Source organism: Cryptomeria japonica, chromosome 6, assembly GCF_030272615.1.
Source record: "Cryptomeria japonica chromosome 6, Sugi_1.0, whole genome shotgun sequence".
NCBI lineage: Eukaryota > Viridiplantae > Streptophyta > Pinopsida > Cupressales > Cupressaceae > Cryptomeria > Cryptomeria japonica.
In genome coordinates, this window is record NC_081410.1 from 575,368,850 (window position 1) to 575,389,111 (window position 20,262).

At 35.8% G+C, this 20,262-nt stretch overlaps 1 protein-coding gene across 1 annotated transcript; it reads right to left on the minus strand.

The window, feature by feature from the left end:
* Window positions 1–2,900: 2,900 nt before the first annotated feature.
* LOC131876713 (G-type lectin S-receptor-like serine/threonine-protein kinase At2g19130) lies at window positions 2,901–8,057 on the minus strand. The gene is made up of 4 exons (XM_059222175.1): window positions 7,963–8,057; window positions 7,604–7,730; window positions 3,231–3,605; window positions 2,901–3,161 (listed from the first exon to the last, which is right to left on the minus strand). The coding sequence occupies exons 1-4, from the start codon at window positions 8,055–8,057 to the stop codon at window positions 2,901–2,903; spliced, it is 858 nt and encodes a 285-aa protein (XP_059078158.1).
* Between the last annotated feature and the right edge of the window lie 12,205 nt (window positions 8,058–20,262).

A 20,262-nucleotide genomic window follows, 5' to 3' on the forward strand; every position in this document is an offset into this window, starting at 1 on the left:
CTATAATACTTGTTGATAGAATGTTGATATGTTATTATATAGTTTACTACTATTTTTTATCCAAAATGATTTTTGATTTCTCTCTATCTTTTGTTTGATGATCAATTAATATTGTAAAACTTGTCTTGAAATAATATGACATCTTCAAGGTATTAAAGTTAAATATTATGGCATGCAAGATAATGAAAAATGACCCGATTTGGGGGAGATATGAAACTTTTTAAACTCTACATTAGACCTCTAAATCAGTTTTACAATATTTGAAGACACCTAGATGTCTAGAATGATTGAAGTTTTGTATTTGTTGATGAAATACAAATGCAATGCTATGTGCTTTAATAACATTTCTTATAATTTATAATGAGTACCAAGCTCTATGTTCTCTTTTCCTTGATGTTCAGCTAGTGCCTTAGGACTTGTCTTTATATATGACATATATTAGGTGCTGATTGACATGCAAACTAATAAGCATTAATACAATTTAGTACAAGGTCTTAGGATAAGTGAAAAAAATCTAAATTTGATAGGCATTATCATAGATGTGACAATGTTTAGCGAAAGAATCATACCTACCATTTAATCCAAGATTGCAAAAATAATATGAATTATGATGAATTCAATTTCCTATCTCTAACAAGATTATGAGCTAATTAATGTTCTAATGTTGTTAACTTATGTGAAAAATAAAATCAAGTTAAGTCATAAAATAACATGCTTTAAGAAAAGGTTCAAAATAAATTTATTAAATAAATGAAAAAAGAAAAAATATAAAATTTTCTCTTCTACAATGTGATAATATCATAGATCTTGAAACATATTCTAAACCAAAACCTTTCTTTCTCTAATAAGTTGTGCTTAAAAATGACACGATGTGGTATGAACTCATATATTTTCAAAGGAAAATATAATGTGTTTTTAGATGAGTTATTGGGAGATCTATTAAATTTTTCAGTTAATGTAATGAAGTAAGAACAATGTTAACAAAGTAGATCTAAGTCTCCCACTATCATTGTTGCTACTACATTTTGGAGGATTATTTGTAGAGCTCAAATAAAAACAATACTTAAGTGGAAACAAAAATTATTGGATATAACTACAAGGTAGAAATATAGAATATTTATAAGCACAATTGATGATGATAATAAGAATAATAAGAGACGCATTGCATCAAATTCCTGCCAATAGTCTGATTGTTTTCGATTAAGTGAAAAATAGGTTTTGAAGGAGCCCCGAAACCCTTTTACAAAGAGATAACCAAAAGATAAAACATTAAAGACTAGCTAGATAGAGAAAAACACAAAAAAAAGACAAATGGCTAAGACAAAAAGCCAGCAAGAAGCCAAAAGAAGCAATGGGACAACACAAAAACAACTAAGGGACAACCACGAGCAACAGACCTAAGAAAATTTTATGATAAGCTCCGCCACACCAATAGTGTGATTATTTGTGTTAGTCTAAATATTTAATTAGTTCTACTAAAGAATTGATTTAAGGCTCAAAGAAGGATTTGTTTACTAATTTGTTAGAAATCACTACTTTTTTCAAATAGTCTAATGACTAAGAAATATATATATTTTAAAGTTTTTAAAATTTGAGAATCAAAATCCCAAAAGATGATACAACAATAAAAGTATACAAATATGAAAAAAAATAGAATATAAATAACCAAAATAATTTAATATATTAAAAAAATAATCAAAAAATTCATATGTAGATAGTGCATGAATTGAAATTAACAAACTAATTACAAATTATTAAATTGTAGGTAGAAATAAATTTTAACTTAAATTATTTTGTCACCATGTCATATCTATAGCACAATTCAGTGTCATTCAAACAATTAATAGGGTTAAGAATCCAAGCACAAAATTTGAATCATTACAACTTCTTTTATATAAGTTGAACAAATTAATTTTGAAATGACCATTTCTAAAAGCAACCAATAAAATATATAAAGATATGACATATGCAATAGTGATATATCATTCAAGTCATAAATATGATTGGGATTTGATTGATGAATTAAATTCTTTAAGACATTATTTTTTAAAAAAGAAAAAAAAGATTTTTACTATTTCTAATATAAATCAATAGAAAGACAAATAAATGACATTTTTACAATCAATTAAAATAGAAAATTAAATATAACTATAAGAATTTTGTTCAAATTTTTTGATTCTATGTTATGATTGGTTAAATTATTGAAAGAAATTGAATGCAATAAATGCATAAGTATTCCTCCCTTGGCAAGAACTAACAATAGATTAGAACAAATTAATCTTCAACAAGAAATCATACACAATAAAGAAATGTGATCAAACACTGACTTACATGATTACATTTCTTTCTTACCATCTTTTTGAAATAATATAAATTTATTATTGACAATCAAAATACAATCATTTATACAAAAAAATAGCCATCAAATACTTATAATTGATATTACTATTTAACTTCTTATAAATAATATAATACTTAAACTTTAAATAACATTAACATTTAGATAATAATTTTAGAATTTTAGCTAATATTAATATAAGATTTAGATTACAATTTATAAATTTCTTCTAAACACTTTTAAACTATTATTCTAAATCTCTTAGACATATATGCATATGGTTGGAAAATTAAGCATGACACGTCTTTGTGAAGTCACAATCGAGAGACCTCATCTCCAGGTAACAATGTTGAGGTCCACACTCGTGAGCACATTGGATCAGTGAAGACACAATCTTGCAATCACAATGACCTGATGGAAGTTTGAACCTTGATGATCATAACATCAACAACATTACTTAACCAATAGTGATCATAACAACACCACTTAACCAACACACTATGAAAAGAACCCTAGAAATTTTAGCAATTAAACAACTACAACTGATTCAATTTTATTCTTCTCAGTGATAATCGATGAGCACTTGCAATGACCTCTCATATCGTTCCATGTCGCCCTCTAATATGCCTTCCAAAATCTTCACAACTTGGGCCATACTCGGCCTCCCATCCTCATCCTGTTGAATGCAGAGAATGCTTACCATGACTGCCCTTCTCACCTCTTCAATATCCGCCTTGTCTGCAATCCTTTCATCCACAATACCCATTGTGTTTCCTTTTTGAATTTGAGTTGCTACCCAGGTGGGGAAGTAGTACTGAGATTCCTGCACACTCAAGTCACTATTTCATCTGCTTGAGATTATTTCCAACAGGGTCATGCCGAAGCTGTATACATCCACCTTCGTTGTTATTGACATGCTGGTTAGCCACTCAGGAGCCAAATATCCTCTGGTTCCTCTTGTTGTTGTCAACACTATGCTGAAATCTCTACCAACAAGCTTTGCCAGGCCAAAATCAACCACTTTTGGAGAGAAATCAACATCTCGAAGAATATTTTCTGGCTTGATATCACAATGGATGATGCAATCCATACATTCTTCATGGAGATAGAGTAGCCCTATTGCAGTGCCTAAAGCGATTCCAAATATGGTATTCCAGTCTAGCACCTTGTCATCTTCTTTAGATTTGCCAGAGAAAAAAGAGTTGACAGACCCATTTGACATGTACTCATAAACAAGCATTCTATGAGATCCCTTTACACAGAATCCCTGAAGCCTCACCAAATTTACATGCTCTTACTGCCCTTTTCGAGAACCTATCTACCACAACATACACACAATCATGGCCTCTTTTGGTGGTAGGAAGACCAAACATAAAGTAGCAATAGCACATGTGGTACAGGGTTGAATATATGAAATAACATCATTCCGTAATTTTGGCCAATAGAAATAATTCTGAAGTATAGCAGTAGTCTTACCTATACCAAAGTGACCAACAACCTTACTATAGTGAGCTTGCCATATCAACTTTTTGCATTCTGCATTGGGCACATAGATTTGGCCAAGGTGACAAAGCATTCCATCCTGCAAATAGAAATCATTCACTTGCTATCCCTTCACTAATTGATTATAAACATCTGCAAATTCAACATCATTCTCATACAAGCAAGCCCAGGCTTCAGTTTGATGACCACATGAGTTCAAAACCATACTTATGGCTGCAATTGGAGGCCTGCTCAAACAGTCTGCTACTTTGTTAGTACTTCCATTCTTGTGGTGAATATTGAGGTGAAATTGTTGAAGATATGCTGACCATCATTGATGTCAATCATTCTGCAACTTCCCTTGTGTTTGCAAAAATTGAAGGGGTTTGTGATCTATGTGGATGACAGTCTCCTTACCCAGAATGTAATGTTTCCACTGCTTACAGGCTTGAACAATAGCATACAGTTCCTTGTCGTAAGTAGCATATTGACACACTGTATCAGAAAAGGTCTGACTGTGATATGCAACTGGATGACCATGCTGCATGAGGACTGCCCCTGAGCATATTCTGATGCATCTGTTTGTATTTCAAATGACTGTTGTAGGTTAGGAAGAGATAAAACTGGTGCAAAACATAACCTTCATTTTAGCCCCTCGAATGTTTCTTGTTGAGCACTTGTCCATTTAAACTTTGCTTGTGTCCTCCCCCCTCAATGACTGATTTAGAGGCCAAGACAGATGGGAAAATCCCAACACAAATCTGTGATAAAAGTTTGCCAACCCGAGGAAACTTCATAACTTTGTGAGATTTCTAGGAGACAGCCAGTCCTTAATCACCTTTATCTTCTTTGGATCAACAATGGACACCCTCACTATCAATAGCATATCCTAAGTATCTGATACTCTGCATACCAAAGGAGCACTTTTCTTTGTTTTCATAAAGCCCATGTTCTTGTAAGGTTGAGAGAATTTTTTCCACATGTTACAAATGTTCCTCCCAAGTTTCGTTGAAGATGAGTATGTCATCCAGATATACCACCATGAAGGAATCAGTGAACGGTCTAAGTATATCATTCATCATTCTCATGAATGTCGCTGGAGCATTTGTTAGACCGAAAGGCATCACTAGCCATTCAAACAATCCCTCTTTAGATTTGAACGCTGTCTTCCACACATCTACTGATTCAATTGGTACTTGATGGTACCCTAATTTCAAATCAATTTTGGTAAAGAATCGGGCCCCTCTAAGCTGGTCCAAGAGGTCATCTATCTGGGGAAGTGGATACCTATTTTTGACTGAAATTTTATTCAAGGCCCTATAGTCAATACAAAGTCTCCAGGTTCCATCCTTTTTCTTTGTTAGAACAATGGGGCTGCCATAGGGTGATGCACTTGGACGAATATGTCCCTTCTCAATCAATTCTTGTATTTGCCTCTTAATCTCATTATTTTCTAATACTGACCTACGGTAGACTGGTTCATTAGGTAATGGAGTTCTTGGTATCAAATCAATAGTATGTCTCACTTGGCAGTGTGTAGGTACCCTAGTTGGTAACTTAAACAGATTGTCACATTTCATCAAAATTTGATCCATTGATTTTTTCTGCAGTGTTGTGGTGTTTGTGATGGTGTGGGAATTATAAACAGATTTCCTTTCTTCTTCAGAATGAATCATCAATAAAATGAATGTTCCCGTTCTGGCAACTAACCTCTTACATTGCTTGGCACTAATCAAAGAGGTAGTGTATGCAGGGCTTACCTCTGGTATTCGGTATTTCTACTCACGTAATCTGATGGTCACACTATGAGGCCTGGACTCATACACACCATGTCGCTGGTACATAAATGGTTGTCCCAACAGAACATCACAAACATCTAAGGGAGCTGCATCACAAATTACCTCATCTTTGAAAGGCTTTATGGAGTATGAAAGGCGACACTGTTGGTGCACTTGGATATCTCTTCCTTGACTAACCCATCCCATTGAATAGGGTTGCGGGTGGGTTGTTATTTTTAGATTCAGTCTCTTCATAGTCTTTGCTAATAGTAGGTTCTTTTGACTTCCGCTATCAACAATAAAGTGCAGGGCTTTTCCTCCGACCCACATTTGTGAATGAAACAATCTCTCCTCATCCTCCTGGGGCAATATCCTTGTAGTAGCTACCGTGGCATATGGATCAGCCTCAATGACCCGTTCATGATTTCCTTCTGTGCATGTTTCTGCCACCTTAGATTCTGCCTTGTCTTCATGCGTCTCCATCATTAAGCTTTTGATGGTTCTGCAATCTTTTGTATTATGCGAGAGACTCTTATGGAATTCACACCACATACCGTTTTCTTGTGTCTTCTTCATACTCCATGTCTTTTTTGTGGGTGAATTGGGAGAGGGTTCCTTAGAGATTTGTTTCCATGTAGTTTTGCCACCTTCACCCTTCCATCTGTTGTTTGTGAAATTATCACTCCTTCCTTTCTGTCTGAATTTCTCCTCAATTTTGGTAGCAAATTTATATGCACTAGGTAAAGTCTCTATGTTCAGGAATTCCATTTCGGTTTGGATGTACCTGTGGAGTCCACTCTGATATTTCAAACTCGGTGCTTCTCAGAATCTTTGATGCCAAGCTTTGCTGTTAAGGCATGAAACATATTAGTATATTCCTGAACAATTTGGTCCTTCTTCTGCCGAAGCAATTGCCACTGCATATATTTATTTTCATATGTATCAATAGGAAAATATTCTTCCTTTATGTGCTCCATGAATTCTCCCCATATGGGTTTTTGATCAAAAATAAAAGTGCTGCCATTTTCTGCTGCCTTGGATGCTAAGTTTGCTTCCCATGAATCTTTCACATGGTTTTCAGCTTTGAGGAGAGCGAAAGTTATCTTCTCTTCATCTGAAAACTGATTGACAGAGAAATATCTTTCCAGTTTTGAAACCCAATCATCAACAACATCTACACCGATCTTTCCTTGGAATGTGGGTATATCAAAATTCACTTGCACCTTGAATGGCGTATGCCCTGTGAATGGTGGGTTTGCTTGTGACCCACGACTTTCCAACATTTTCTTGAACCGCTCCATTGTTTCTTCACGTTGTTTTTCTAGTGCATCTTCAACTAATGTTTTAATGCCATTGTCTGTCTACAACTTAGCCATTTGCGATCGTGTGCATCTCAAAGGAAGGTAGTCTGAAGGATTCCTTGTTTCCAAGCCCAATCTTTGATATGTTGATCGCGTGTGATATGACATACAGGAGCGAACTTGCTTTGATACCATTGATCTGAATTATGGATTCGGATGACAACACCTGAGTGAGATCTGTTTACAAGAACCAAAAATCATAGAATTGAAGCAAGCCAAAAAGTCATCTATTTCATTCGAAAACCCAACATATAGAAGTTCATGAGATTCCAAGGGTCACAAAAACCTCTTGGTAATCGAAGTCCAACAATCACATTTGTTCATTACATAATAAAATCTAAAAACTACGAAATTTTCAAAAAAACTATATGAAATTTTATCCTAACTTCAACTAGACATAATTTTCTGCTCGGGACTCGAAATTACGAGCCGTTGATCTCGTTGGAAAGGTCTCCAAGAGTTGTAGACGAAAATTTGAAAGAGCACTTTCAAGAGCTGAAAATGCCCTTAAGACCTTCAAAAATGTAAATTACTAACATATAGACAAACTAAACTAAAAAAATATATAATTCAAATTTTCTTCTGATCATGACTCCGGTATTTTGAAGCGCTGCTTCGTAATCTGACAAGGACATATTACTGACTTGGAGGAAACCATCTGTGCTGCCACTTGCACTGGCGTTTAATGGAGTACGGCGAACACAACCGCTTGACCACCATTGCTGAGAACTCCAGGTAGTAGCGTTTCTTGGGTGGAAGCCTTCCACACAGCTGCATGACCTAATGTTTTCTTGGGTGAAGCAGACTCCGTAAGCCCCACATACACCATACACCTCGTAATTTGTCTGGGGTGAATTTTTAAGTAGGATCTAACTTTTATTATCAACCCATAGGTAGAATGATAGCTGACCATCCGAGGTGAGAAGTTCCCTCCCCATCATCGTCAAACTAGCTTCGGGTGAAAGCTCATATGCGTAGTACATTTTGTCGGAGAAACCACTACAAATTCCTGCTTAAATGTGGTATCAGATATTGCCCCTGGCGTGCTGGCAAAATATCTACCAGTCCAGTTTCCCGAGCTGTAATATGAAACACCATTTTTATACTGCACCACAATGTCTGTCTTTCATGGAGATGGATTCAACGTGAAAAAGAAAGGCCCAGGCGCTGGATCCACCGAACTCTTCCAAGAGTACAATTTCAAGCCTTTCAAAAGCTTCATGGTAGGCATAAAATGATCGGTAGGATTTTCGAAGCTCTCCCACACAGTCTGAGAACTGTTTTGGGCGTGTAAAAGAGCAAAATTACCAGTGTCCAGTATAGAAGCCCTTGATGCCTTCGCCTGTTGAGTATCATTACTCGACCAAATGACATTTCCTTGCAAATCAGATACAGTGAGATAACCAGATGTAGAGAGAGAGAAAACACCGGGCAAGCTTCTGATGGGAGTTTCTCTGTTAGCCACCCAAATGATGGTCTTGTCAGGGATGTGGGCATACCAGATGCCAACATACCAGTTGGTGGTTCCGTTGGGACAGAAAAATCCCAATTCAAAAGAGCCATTCTTTGAAATGATGGTCTGATTTTCCCTCAGAGAAGCCCCCAAAGAGAGGGTGTCTACACTAGAAACTAACAAATTGCAACTGCGCTGGAGAACAAGCACAGCAAGAGCTAAAATGAAAAAAATGATCCATTCTCTTTCTTTCTCTTAATTACGGATGACCTGAAATGGAAGATACATATCTAGCTGTGATCCTTGCTAGTTTTAAATGAGATATTAGATAGACCACCGAATACACGTTGTTGACCCATTTTTTTGTTCAACTCTGAATGCTACGTTGCCTTCAACTTTGTTGGTGAAACTTGACTTATTTGTCTTCGAATCCCCTGTGCTCAGAGACATTTGTGATGGAAAAAGCAGAAATATTTAATTTTGTAAAGGGTAATTAATGTTTGGCGACTACATTTTGTGGGCTCATTCCAATCTCCTGCTTGCCCAAAACATTATCTTAGTCACCGCGAAATATTTGTGGAAGAGAAAAATTTCGGTAGCAAGCTAGCACTGTATTGTGGTCGTATACTTACTGAAAACAAGAGTTTTAGATGATCATTGAAATTGAAATAGTCGTTCACCAATAATTTCGAAGGAAAATTGTCACATCATAGCTTTCTCTATTTTTTTCTTCAAATCTTCTTTCTCGTGGATGGGCTATAAATGATCCTTTGACGGGGAGTCTCACACATGACACTAGATATTGAATGACATGGAAGATTTGCTAATTTGGTTGTTTCTCAATTTAATTTGGTCGTCTCCCAATTTAATTTGGTTAGTGTCTCTAGCTCCTAAAGCTAATTTACTTATGTTCAAATCCACATGTTTGATTCAATAAATGTTGATAAAGTTTGATGGTATGTTTCAATTGATTAGAGGGATAAAGTTTGATGGTATGTTTCAATTGATTAGAGGGACACCTTCTCTAGGATGGTCTTGCCAGCAAGTTGATTAGAGGGATCACACTTTCAAGAAATGCTATCGCTCTTAACTCTCATTTCGCTGATGACAACAAGATTTTCGTTCATAACTCAATAGAGGAAGTGAACGACTTTCTTGAAGTTTTGGAGCTTTACTGTTCAATTTCAGGTTCTAAACTAGCTATGCATAAAATTGAGTTTATAATGACAAGACCTAATCCTCATCCTCCTTCGATCCCAAGTGACTGGAGAGAGGTGAAACATGGGGTCATCACAAGATACCTTGGGATACCCTTTGGAGTAGGAATTTCTCTTAAGGATATGTGGAAATGGTTCTTGTCCAAAATCAAGAATAAACTCCTTAATTGGACTAACAAATTCCTTTCCATGGTTGGAAGAATTCAAGTTGCCAACAAAATCCTCCTTTCTAGCCATGTTTATATTTCTTCTTGCTGGTTACCATCAAAATCATGCTACAATTAGTTAACCCAACTAATTAGGAGCTTCCTATGGGCAAAGTGGGAGAATAAAAAAGGCTCTCTTGTTACTTCATGGACCCATTAAATGCAACCAAAATATAGAGGAGGGTTGGGAATAATTGTTGGTGTAAATAATTATTCATCATGGATATTATTACACCTTACTTAAGTTTACTTAGCAAATGCATTTCATAGTATTTTAGGCATGAGACACTTGGATGTTTGTGCCACATTGGGATAGTGTGTGCAGGAGAATTTCCACCTTTTGTGGACTTATCTTGTTGTTACATTCCACATTCAGTGGGTGATCCACCTCATGTGGAATATTATATTGTTTCTCCTACCTACCCACACCTATTTCCTACATACACTTGTTTCTTATTGAGCCACATGTCATGTTTGTGTGCTCACATATCCATATAGCCTTGCCTATATATGCAGGTTCATATTCATTGTATGTAACACTTGATGATCTAGTTGATCAATATTTTCATCTTGATAGAATATAGTTTATTCCTATCATCTATTTTGTCTCTCTCTTGTACTTTTCATTGAGCTCTTGATCTTGGCAAAATCTCACATGGTATCAGAGCCTATAGGGCTTCATTGATTAGCCTTTTGGAGACATTTTGGAGGCTTCAATTTTTGGATTTGGGGATCTTCAATTTTTGGGAGCATCATACAGCGATTTGGACATCACGAATGAGTCTGGGAGGCCGTTTCCATTAATTTTGACTATAAAGTCGACTATATTTGGTGAGATTTTTTTTTTTGCCTATTTGGCTATAGTTGTACGAATTTTGAAATTTAAAAAAAAAATCTTTTCTGAATTTTTTTTTATTTTTCCGCAAAATTTTTGGAAATATTTTGTTGATTTTTTTTTTCAAACAAAAAGCGATAGTGAAAAAGAAAAAAGAAAATAAAAAATTATTATTTTGGGGGGGGGGGTCCTATGACCACCCCCCTCTCTGTACTCTGCTGCTTTCATTTTTCGTAGGGCTTGCAGAGTTTTTTCGGGTCCTGCCACCTGTACACACCACCCGTGCCCGCTCTGGTCTTTGCCCCCGCCGTACTGTGTGTTTCTTGCAGGTGTCCACCACCGTGCCTTCCGCGTCGTCAGTGCAACTCCCTCTCGCCACCTGCACCAACGTCCGATGGCTCCCTACGACACCTCCCGACACCTACCTCCCAACCTGGCCCCCACGAAAACCCCTCCAGCACCGCCTTCTAGTAGACAGCCTCCGGCCCGACCTTGGTGCCTCCCGTCGGCCTTCTGGCACCGCCTATCGGCCCTCCGGCATCACCTATCGGCCCTCCGGCACCGACGCCTCCCGCCGGCCCGGTCCCATTGCCTTTCGACATCGCCCTCCAGGCCTCGGTGCCTTCCGTCGGACCTTCGACCACCAGGCCCATCACCTGCCACATCAGCCTCCGCCACGTGGCGCCACATCACCTGCCGAGTCACCAGTCCACATCAGTTTTTCCGTACCGTACAGACAACCATGCAAGGGGAGGCAAAATTTTTTTGACAGCTAGATGGGCATCAAATTTAAGCATGTCTTTTGCTGATGTAAGCGCCACGTCAACAATATTTTGAATTTTTTTTAACCCCCTCTTATTGAGTTTTTCAATTTTGTAGTTCAACTTTGGAAGGCCATATCTTGCTCATTTTTGCTCATTTTTTGGTGCAATTTTTTTTGAAATGGGCTAGAATTTTGTTCTCTTCATAGTAGTAGAAGAATTTTCTGATTTTTATGGATGGATTTTTCAAAAATTGCAGATCTTCATGACTATACCTGTCTAATCCTCGATTTTGCAACTTCAGAGGCTTTGTTTGGGGTCATACGACCTCCTTTTCAGGTGTCATTTTTTTTTGAAGTGCATAATTTTTTTGTCTACTTTCATAATATGCCATTTGTTTGTAGTGATTTTGAGCAGAAATTGTACTTTAAGTATTTGGTCATTTTGGGCCTATTTGGTACTTGTATTTCACTTGGATCTTAGTTTAGATCACTAGTAGTATTTGTTGAAGTCTCTTATATATAATTTTGAGAAGTTGTAAATTGAAATCATAAGTCCACTTTGCCTTGTTTTGCAAGTGGCCTATTGTATATGCACTAAGTATAAAGTGCCAAATCACCATTTTTTTTTTGTGGGGGGGGTGCGGGGGGTTTCTTGATTGAGTATTTTGGAGGAGGTGTCTTGTGTGATTGTGACTCTCTCTATCTTATGTTTTTTAATTTTGGTGCTATGGGTTCTCCTAAATTTCCACTTTTAACTCCTCATAATTATGCATCATGGAAGATTAAGGCATGGAGTAAACTAATGAAAAAAGGACTCATTCATTATGTAAATGGAACTATTAGAACACCACCTGTTCCTAAAGTTTATCCTAATGCTCAAATTGAATGGCTTACTAAGAATGCTATGGCACTTGGAACTCTTAGAAAGTATGTATCAGATGACCTCATTTTTCACATTGTACCATAATTAAAGAGGCTTGGGATATTTTTAAAAAATTGTATGGTCAAGTTGATGAGATTAAGGGCTACAAGCTTGATAGTGAAATCACAACTTTGGATCCCAAGGATTTTGATACAATCCAAGCTTATATCACAAAAGCAAATGAGCTAAGAACAAAGCTAAAGGATTGTGGAATTGACAAAAAGGATGCTCAATTGGTTTACAGCTTGTTGGACAAGCTTCCTTCAGAGTATGTAGCCTTTGTATCTAGCTTTCACACCCATAGGTTAGCTCAAGGTTCCTTATAAACTTCTCCCTCGTTTGATTCAGTCACGGAGATGTTGACACTTGAGAAATCTAAGTTGACCAAGATGGGGATTCTCAAATCTTCAAAGTCACAAACTTTGGTGGCTAATAAAGGGAATCAAAGAAATCAAGGAAAAGGAAAGAATAAAAGGCAACCTAAGTCAAAACCACAACAAGATGGAGCACAATCTTCCTCTCCACAACAAGGTGATTCACCATTCTCACCTAAGAGGAAATCATATAAGGACAATATTTTTTTATGGATATTGCAAGAAGTCAGGACATGATGAACATCATTGTTACAAGAAGGATATTGATGAGTTGAAGAATCTTCTTGAGAAGAACAAAATCAACCTACCTTCTAGAATGTCTACATTGGCTTCTTCTTCCAAGGATAAAGGAAAGGATCACTCTTCTAGGACAGACAAAGGAAAGGGACAAGCTCTTTGTGCTACTACAAGTCATGATTCAGGGAGATGGCTTCTAGATTTAGGGGCTTCTCATCATATGGCATCTTCGTAGTCTATGTTTTCTACATTTGATCCTTGCCACATCCTGCAGATTTTGATGGGCAATCATACATACATGGATGTGATTGAGAAAGGATCTATTGCCATTGGGGATAACTCCTTCAATGATGTGTTGTGTGTACCCCACTTGACAAACAATATTCTTTCCATCTACCAAATCACACATAGGGCAACTAGGAAAATTGTGGAGTTCACACCCGATTCAATTATCATTAGAGACTTGGAGAGTGGAGCTATCATTGCGATTGGGGTGGTTGATCATGCATCTCGGTTGTACTCTTTTTCACATTTTGGTCCTCTTGACGAGGTTGATTCTTCCTATGTTGATGATTCAAATTTCGAGGAGAAATTTGGGCACTTGAACTTGGGGATTCCCACATGTGACCCCATTCTTGAGCCTTGCATATCATCTCCTCCTCTTGATATCACACCACCTATTGCACCTGATGATGTAGCTAGAGCGATAGTTTTTCCTTCTTGTGATTCAGTGCAATAGGATATTTCATGTCTTTCAGCTTCAGTTTCATGGGATGCCTACTTGACAGACATTGCAGGTTTGTTTGTGGAGTCCTACATTGTAGATTTGGGAGACATCATTGATGACATTCATCTTCTCTTTGATGAAGATGATCCTTCTTCAATTGTTGTGAGGGATCACTCTGACCCTCTTGTGCATTCTCTACATGATCAATCTTTAGAGGTTGACATGATTGTGGATACTTTTGTCCAACAGTTGGAGGAGGTCTCTTTATTTTATGAGGAGACACATGAGTCTTTGGATATTGTTCTACATTCTTCTCCACTAGATCTTGGAGTGCCTTTTTCAGCAATGTGGCACAATTTACCACCTTTGGAGGGGAGAACTTTTAGCATCAACATGGGGACACTTGAATAGTTTTCAGAGATTTCTTTCATCATGAGTATTTTTCCTACATCTTCCCTTCATGATTGGGGAGACTTCATGGATACACCTTTGGTTTTGTTTCTTCCTAAGGGGAGGAACGTGGTTCGACGTTCGTGGAGCAGTTTCTTGATTCATCATCGAGCTTCTATCATTGGTGCAGATTCCACATTAAGGGGGGGCTTCTTAGTCTCTCTTATTCTTCTCTCATATGGGGGGGACTTTTTCCTCACATGGGGTTTTGTCCTTCACATACTTCTATGAGAGTTCTTTGTATCTAGTTTTCATCTCTCTTTTTGGGGGAGGGTTTTTTACCATTGGGTTTTTCTCTCTTTCCCCGCTTTGTGAGAGATTTCATTGCATTGGTTTGCATGCATTTGCATTTGTACATGGGTACCTAAAATGGCCTAGTAGCTGGGACCCATCTTGCATTGCTTAGTTGCATTGTAGACTTAAGTGCATTCCCCTATGTTGCACTTAAAGGGGGTGTTGGTGTAAATAATTATTCATTATGGATATTATTACACCTTACTTAAGTTTACTTAGGAAATGCATTTCATTGTAGTTTGGGTATGAGACACTTAGGTGTTTGTGCCACAATGGGATAGTGTGTGTAGGAGAATTTACACCTTTTGTGGACTTATCTTGTTGTTACATTCCACATTTAGTGGGTGATCCACCTCATGTGAAATATTATATTGTTTCTCCTACCTACCCACACCTATTTCCTACCTACCCTTGTTTCTTATTGAGCCACATGTCATGTTTATGTTCTCACATATCCATATAGCCTTGCCTATATATGCAGGCTCATATTCATTGTATGTAACACTTGATGATCTAGTTGATCAGTATTTTCATCTTGATAGAATACAGTTTATTCCTATCATCTATTTTGTCTCTCTTGTACTTTTCATTGAGCTCTTGATCTTGGCAAAATCTCACAATAATTGACCTTACAATTAAATGGATCATTAGAGCCTTGGATGTTGATGCTCATTGGAAGCATTTATTTCATCTTCGCATCTAAACTACTACAACTGGGTGTTCATCATATACAATCAATTGGATGGACAAAATTTTGCGTGCTCCCTTTTTCAAGACTCATGGATCTGCTCCATTAAACTCCATTTGGAAGGCTTGGCATATTACTTCTAAAATGTTGGTTTGGTATGATCAATCCTTGCGACATGGTTTAAGTTTTTACTCCTCCTCCATATGGCGGAATCAATTGGTCCAGCTTGACAATTCCCCTCTTGCTACTATCAAACTCCTTAGGGGAAAACATCTTTTTAAAAAAGGCATTCAAACCTTCTATGATTTGTGGGATCTAGTTGGATTTATTTAAAAATCATGAAATTTTCTTAAATCTCAATTTAGTCTCTCCCCAGCAGACAAAGCTCTAATTCTACAGATCCAACAACTTGTTCCACCAGATCTTACTTGGCTTATGTCTAACACCTACCATGATAACTTCCTCACTAACTGGAAATGGACTAGTAATCACAATTTTCATTTGTTTCCACTTATATCCACTTATAATCAACTCCTGCCCACAGTCTCCCTATCTACCCACCTTAACCTCAAGTGGCATTGCAAGGTTAATCGTTCTAAGTGGAATAAACTAAGTGCTCTCATTTGGAAGTCTAAAGCTGATGCCCAAGCTCAATTGATAGCCTGGAAAATCCTACATGTCAAGCTTCCTATTGGTGAACACCTTGCCTTCATTTCTCCCTCCTTGTCTTGTCCTTTTTGTGCCAAAAAAGAGACTATTAAACATGCATTTTGGTTTTGCTGTCATGCCCAATGCCTATGGAAACATCTTTTCTCTAATCTTCCAACTCTTTGCCAATAGGTTTGGACTTTGAAAGATTCTCTCCTTAGCCTTTCTCCACACCATAATGTTGTTTCTCAGACCTTCAAGCATATTATCTTAAAACAGCTTTGGAATTTTCATTGTTCATCTGCTTTCTCTCTTATGTTCTATACTGTCCAATGGAGAGCTTGGTGATTTGTGCAAATCTCTCTCGCCACCTCACTCTCCTTCAATCTTATGGTCATAAATACCTTGACCTCCAAACCTTCTTTAGTGAGCTACGAATTCAGTACAATGTTTGTGAAGAACAAACCATTGGTTGTAGGGATGTTGGACAATCTAACATACTAGGCAGATAACACCATTGAAGGGAAGGCTCTAATCTATTCTGAAAGACATGCATTTTTGAGGAAGATGGAAGTCATTGTCAATCTATTGATGGGTTGTTTCCATTATTTTCTCATAAAAAACAAGAGTGGAGGCATCAACAAGTGGAATTCAGCCGATGTATTTTGCTTTCTAGCCTTTGTGATATGTGCTTATTGGATTTGCTAGTTATCTACTTGCTCATGCTCTAATAAGCCTTTGTAATTGTTTTTGCAATACTAGCTCCTATAGATTTCTGAGCCTCATACTCTTATGAGTCTCTCTTAGTTGTGATTTAGCTTGGTCCAATAGTTCTTGCTGCTATTATGATGTAATTCATACAATTCTTGGTTGTGGATTGCTATCCATTTATGCTTTGTGGACATTGTCTATTTTGATGTAACTTTTTATTGTAATTTTTGCTTTTATCCAATTAAAAAAAATGTTTCAATTGATGGTGGGGCATTTAGTGAGTTTAACTGAACATATTTGTACATTTTCCCTAAAAAGATTACATTTTCTCATGTTGGGATTGCAACAACATATCGGAAGGAGATTGGTTTTCATCGAGCTCATCCACTCACTAAATAATGCATATGTAGGGAATGTCATGTTTGTATTTTTATTTCTATTTTATTTTTGTTTTTCTTCAAGATCTCTCTATCTTTCTCTTGTTCTAGAGTCACTCACGAACTCAAACTTTGAGGATCACCTACAAAAACCGAAATAACCTTCTACAAGCGAGAAAAACAAGAGTATAAATTTGCAAAAATGAATGCAAAATATATTGAATCAAATATGATCATTGATGTGCATATGCAATTTATGCAATGAATGAAATGTACATATTATACCTTTCTTATATAGACAAGGTTGAGAGATTAAGACTAACTAGGATAATGACAAGTGCCTTTATCCTATGTCATATGCCAACTATGAGGATACGATCACATGTGTACAAGAGACTTCTAGAAATATTCCTAGCTCAATAAGTAAACTTAACATGCGAACGTGTGTGGAAAGACCTTAACTAGAAACTAGTTGGATAATGTACCTTGTTCATATTACAAAGGCCAAACATGGATAGGAAAAACTCCTACTCACACCAATGCCTTCCCCCACTAAGCTAGTTGGTTACTTTAACTTTACTAATCATTTTTTACATCACATATACAAATTAAAAGATCAACATCTTGTTCAACTTACAATCACATCTAGCATTTAGACTTTTTTGATGATTGTTCTTTAGTGGATTTTTTGATATTTTGGATACATATGATTGGATGGTGTAGATTTTCGAACTTGTTCACTATGTTGGTAGATAAAGAGTAATCAAATTATTACTACATCATCATGTATTGTTGTTGTTGGGTATCTTTATCCAATAAAAGGATGCTAGCAAAGGTTGCGGAAATTGGCTTTACACCAGTCACTTGTATTTTCTTAAAGTTTTCAAAGCATTTTAATATTGCAAAAAAGTTGAAGTTAAAGTGGAGGCATCAAATAGTTCATAAGCCTTGTCGACGTTTCCACATTTTTCACGCATATCTACCAAGCAGTTGCAACTCTAACATCATCTCATTATATGCCATTAAGTCGCCATCATGAGATTGTAGAAATTTAAGCGGATTAGGCTTTAAAGTCGTAGAGTTGTTTTGCAAAGTAGAAAGAGAGATGCCATTTAAAAACCAAAACAAGTCAAAATTGAAAGAAAACAAGTCAAATTGGAGCTGATTGCCAATCCACTCGGGTGCTCCTGCACCAAATAAAGATGACTTTTTCCTATGTTTCTATGGATCTTACAAAGATGTTTAAAAATCTTATTTTTGTTGGCAAGTATTTTGGAGATTTACATGCTCCATATATGAATAGAGTTTAATAGGTTCCAAATGAATATTAAAGGACCCCTAAGGAAGGTAGAGGATAATTCCTTTCCCAACTAGTTTTTTTTTTTAAAGATTGAGTATATTGTTTAAATTTATAATGTTTTTATAGGGGTAGATTATTTTACATTCCAATTTTAGTGACTTGGTTTACAATTTTGATGTGTCGTTATAGTTATATTTATTTATTCATTCTATTTTTTTACTTTTGAGCTTTGATGACGAGTAGACAATTGTTTTGTATTTTTTTTTTATAGAAAAAACTTCACTTTTTTCTTGATAAGGAGAGGATAGTGTGTAGACAATTGATTAATAATTCATGATTATACAAGTTTATGGAACTTATTAATCTTGATAATGTTAAGAATATTAAGGTCAATTTTGTTGGGAACTAAGGTAGATATGCCATACATACTAAGTTCATTGGTGATTACATCAACTGCTGAGCTTGATAAAACCAATAACTTTGGGCAAGTCTAAATGTTATATGTGATCGTAAGTTGAACAAGATGTTGATCATGTAATTTATATATGTGATGCAAAAATGGATCAATAGAGCTAAGGTAACCAACTAGCCTAGTCACATATCAAAACTTATCATTGCACTTATTACCCTTAAAATGATTCATTTAAGAAAGAAACAAACTGAAGCAAAGTTGTGGAAATTAGAGTGTCAGGATAGTACAACAAGGTAAATGTAAGCCAAGTGATCAGGACATTCAAGGCATTGAAGTTGGATAGAAATAGAGCATGGATGACATATTTGACTACAGTTGAACATGTTCAATAGTTGCAACCCCTATTGAACTCTTTTTTTGTAGAGACCGTCAATAGGGATTGGTTAAATTTGAGTATAAATCATCTCATACGAGACAAAAACAAACTTTGTCTCTCTTTGGGAATCTAAACAATTTAGAATTTTTTGTTTTAGGTATAAATGTACTTTGGGCCCTTTCGAAGAGAGCTCATTTTGGGGCAATTAAAGTAGTTTTCCTTAGTTTTCTTGAAAAAAATTCCTTAATGTGATTGGGGAAGTGTGAGTGCAAATTGTCAATTTATATGGCTTTTGGGCATTGTTGTTATTGGGAAGAGTGTCCATCTATGCCTTAACCATAAATGTTAACAACTTTTGAGATAGAAATTTCAAGAGTTTAACACTCACCCTTTTGGAGTTTCAACCAAATTGGGTTTCTCTATGTCATATTGTTGTTCTTTATTTTTGTGTGCTCTTAGTTATTGTTTGATACTTACATTTCCAACCACAAATGCATTACTAGATTTGGCATCATAGGGACCGTTTTTCTATAATTTCACACATAGAACAACAACCAATTCAATAATGAGTTTACTTTAAGATTGGAAAAGATTTATTTTGGGGAAATATTTAGTGGAGTATTAATGATAATTACATATCAGATTTATATGAGAACAATTTTTCTTAGATTTAGTGTTTTTGTCTATGATTCTTTTATAGAATTATGCTCATTATTAGAGGAACTAGTTCAAGTGCGAAATAAATTCTAATTAGTAATTATACAACCAAAATACACTATTTATTTGCTATGAAACTTCTTAACTATATTTTCTTCCACATATATTTTGTGGTGACTAAGAAAACATTCTAGGTAAGCACTATATTGGAATGAGCACACAAAATGTGGTAGCTAAACATTAATTACCCTTTACAAAATAAAAAAATCTCTAATTTATCCACCACAAATGTCTTTGTATAGTGCGTGATTTTTGTGAGGGTTAGAAATATATCTCTATGTGTTTAATAAATTAAAATTGAAAGCTTATGAAATTCATAAAAAATTAAAAATATATATATTTTTAAATATTTTTTCACAACATTTTGAGTAGTTCAATCTAATATTTATAAAAAATATATAATTAAATTAAATTATTTAATAATAAGTATTTAAGAGTAAGTATATTTTGTATATAATAAATGTTGATAGTAAAAAAACAAGTGTATTTAATTTTGCAATCAAAGAATAAAAATAAATTATTTATATAAATATTATTTAGTTCTATTTATAGCTCATGTTGCTAAAAATATATGTATAGTAGAAGTCCATGGATCA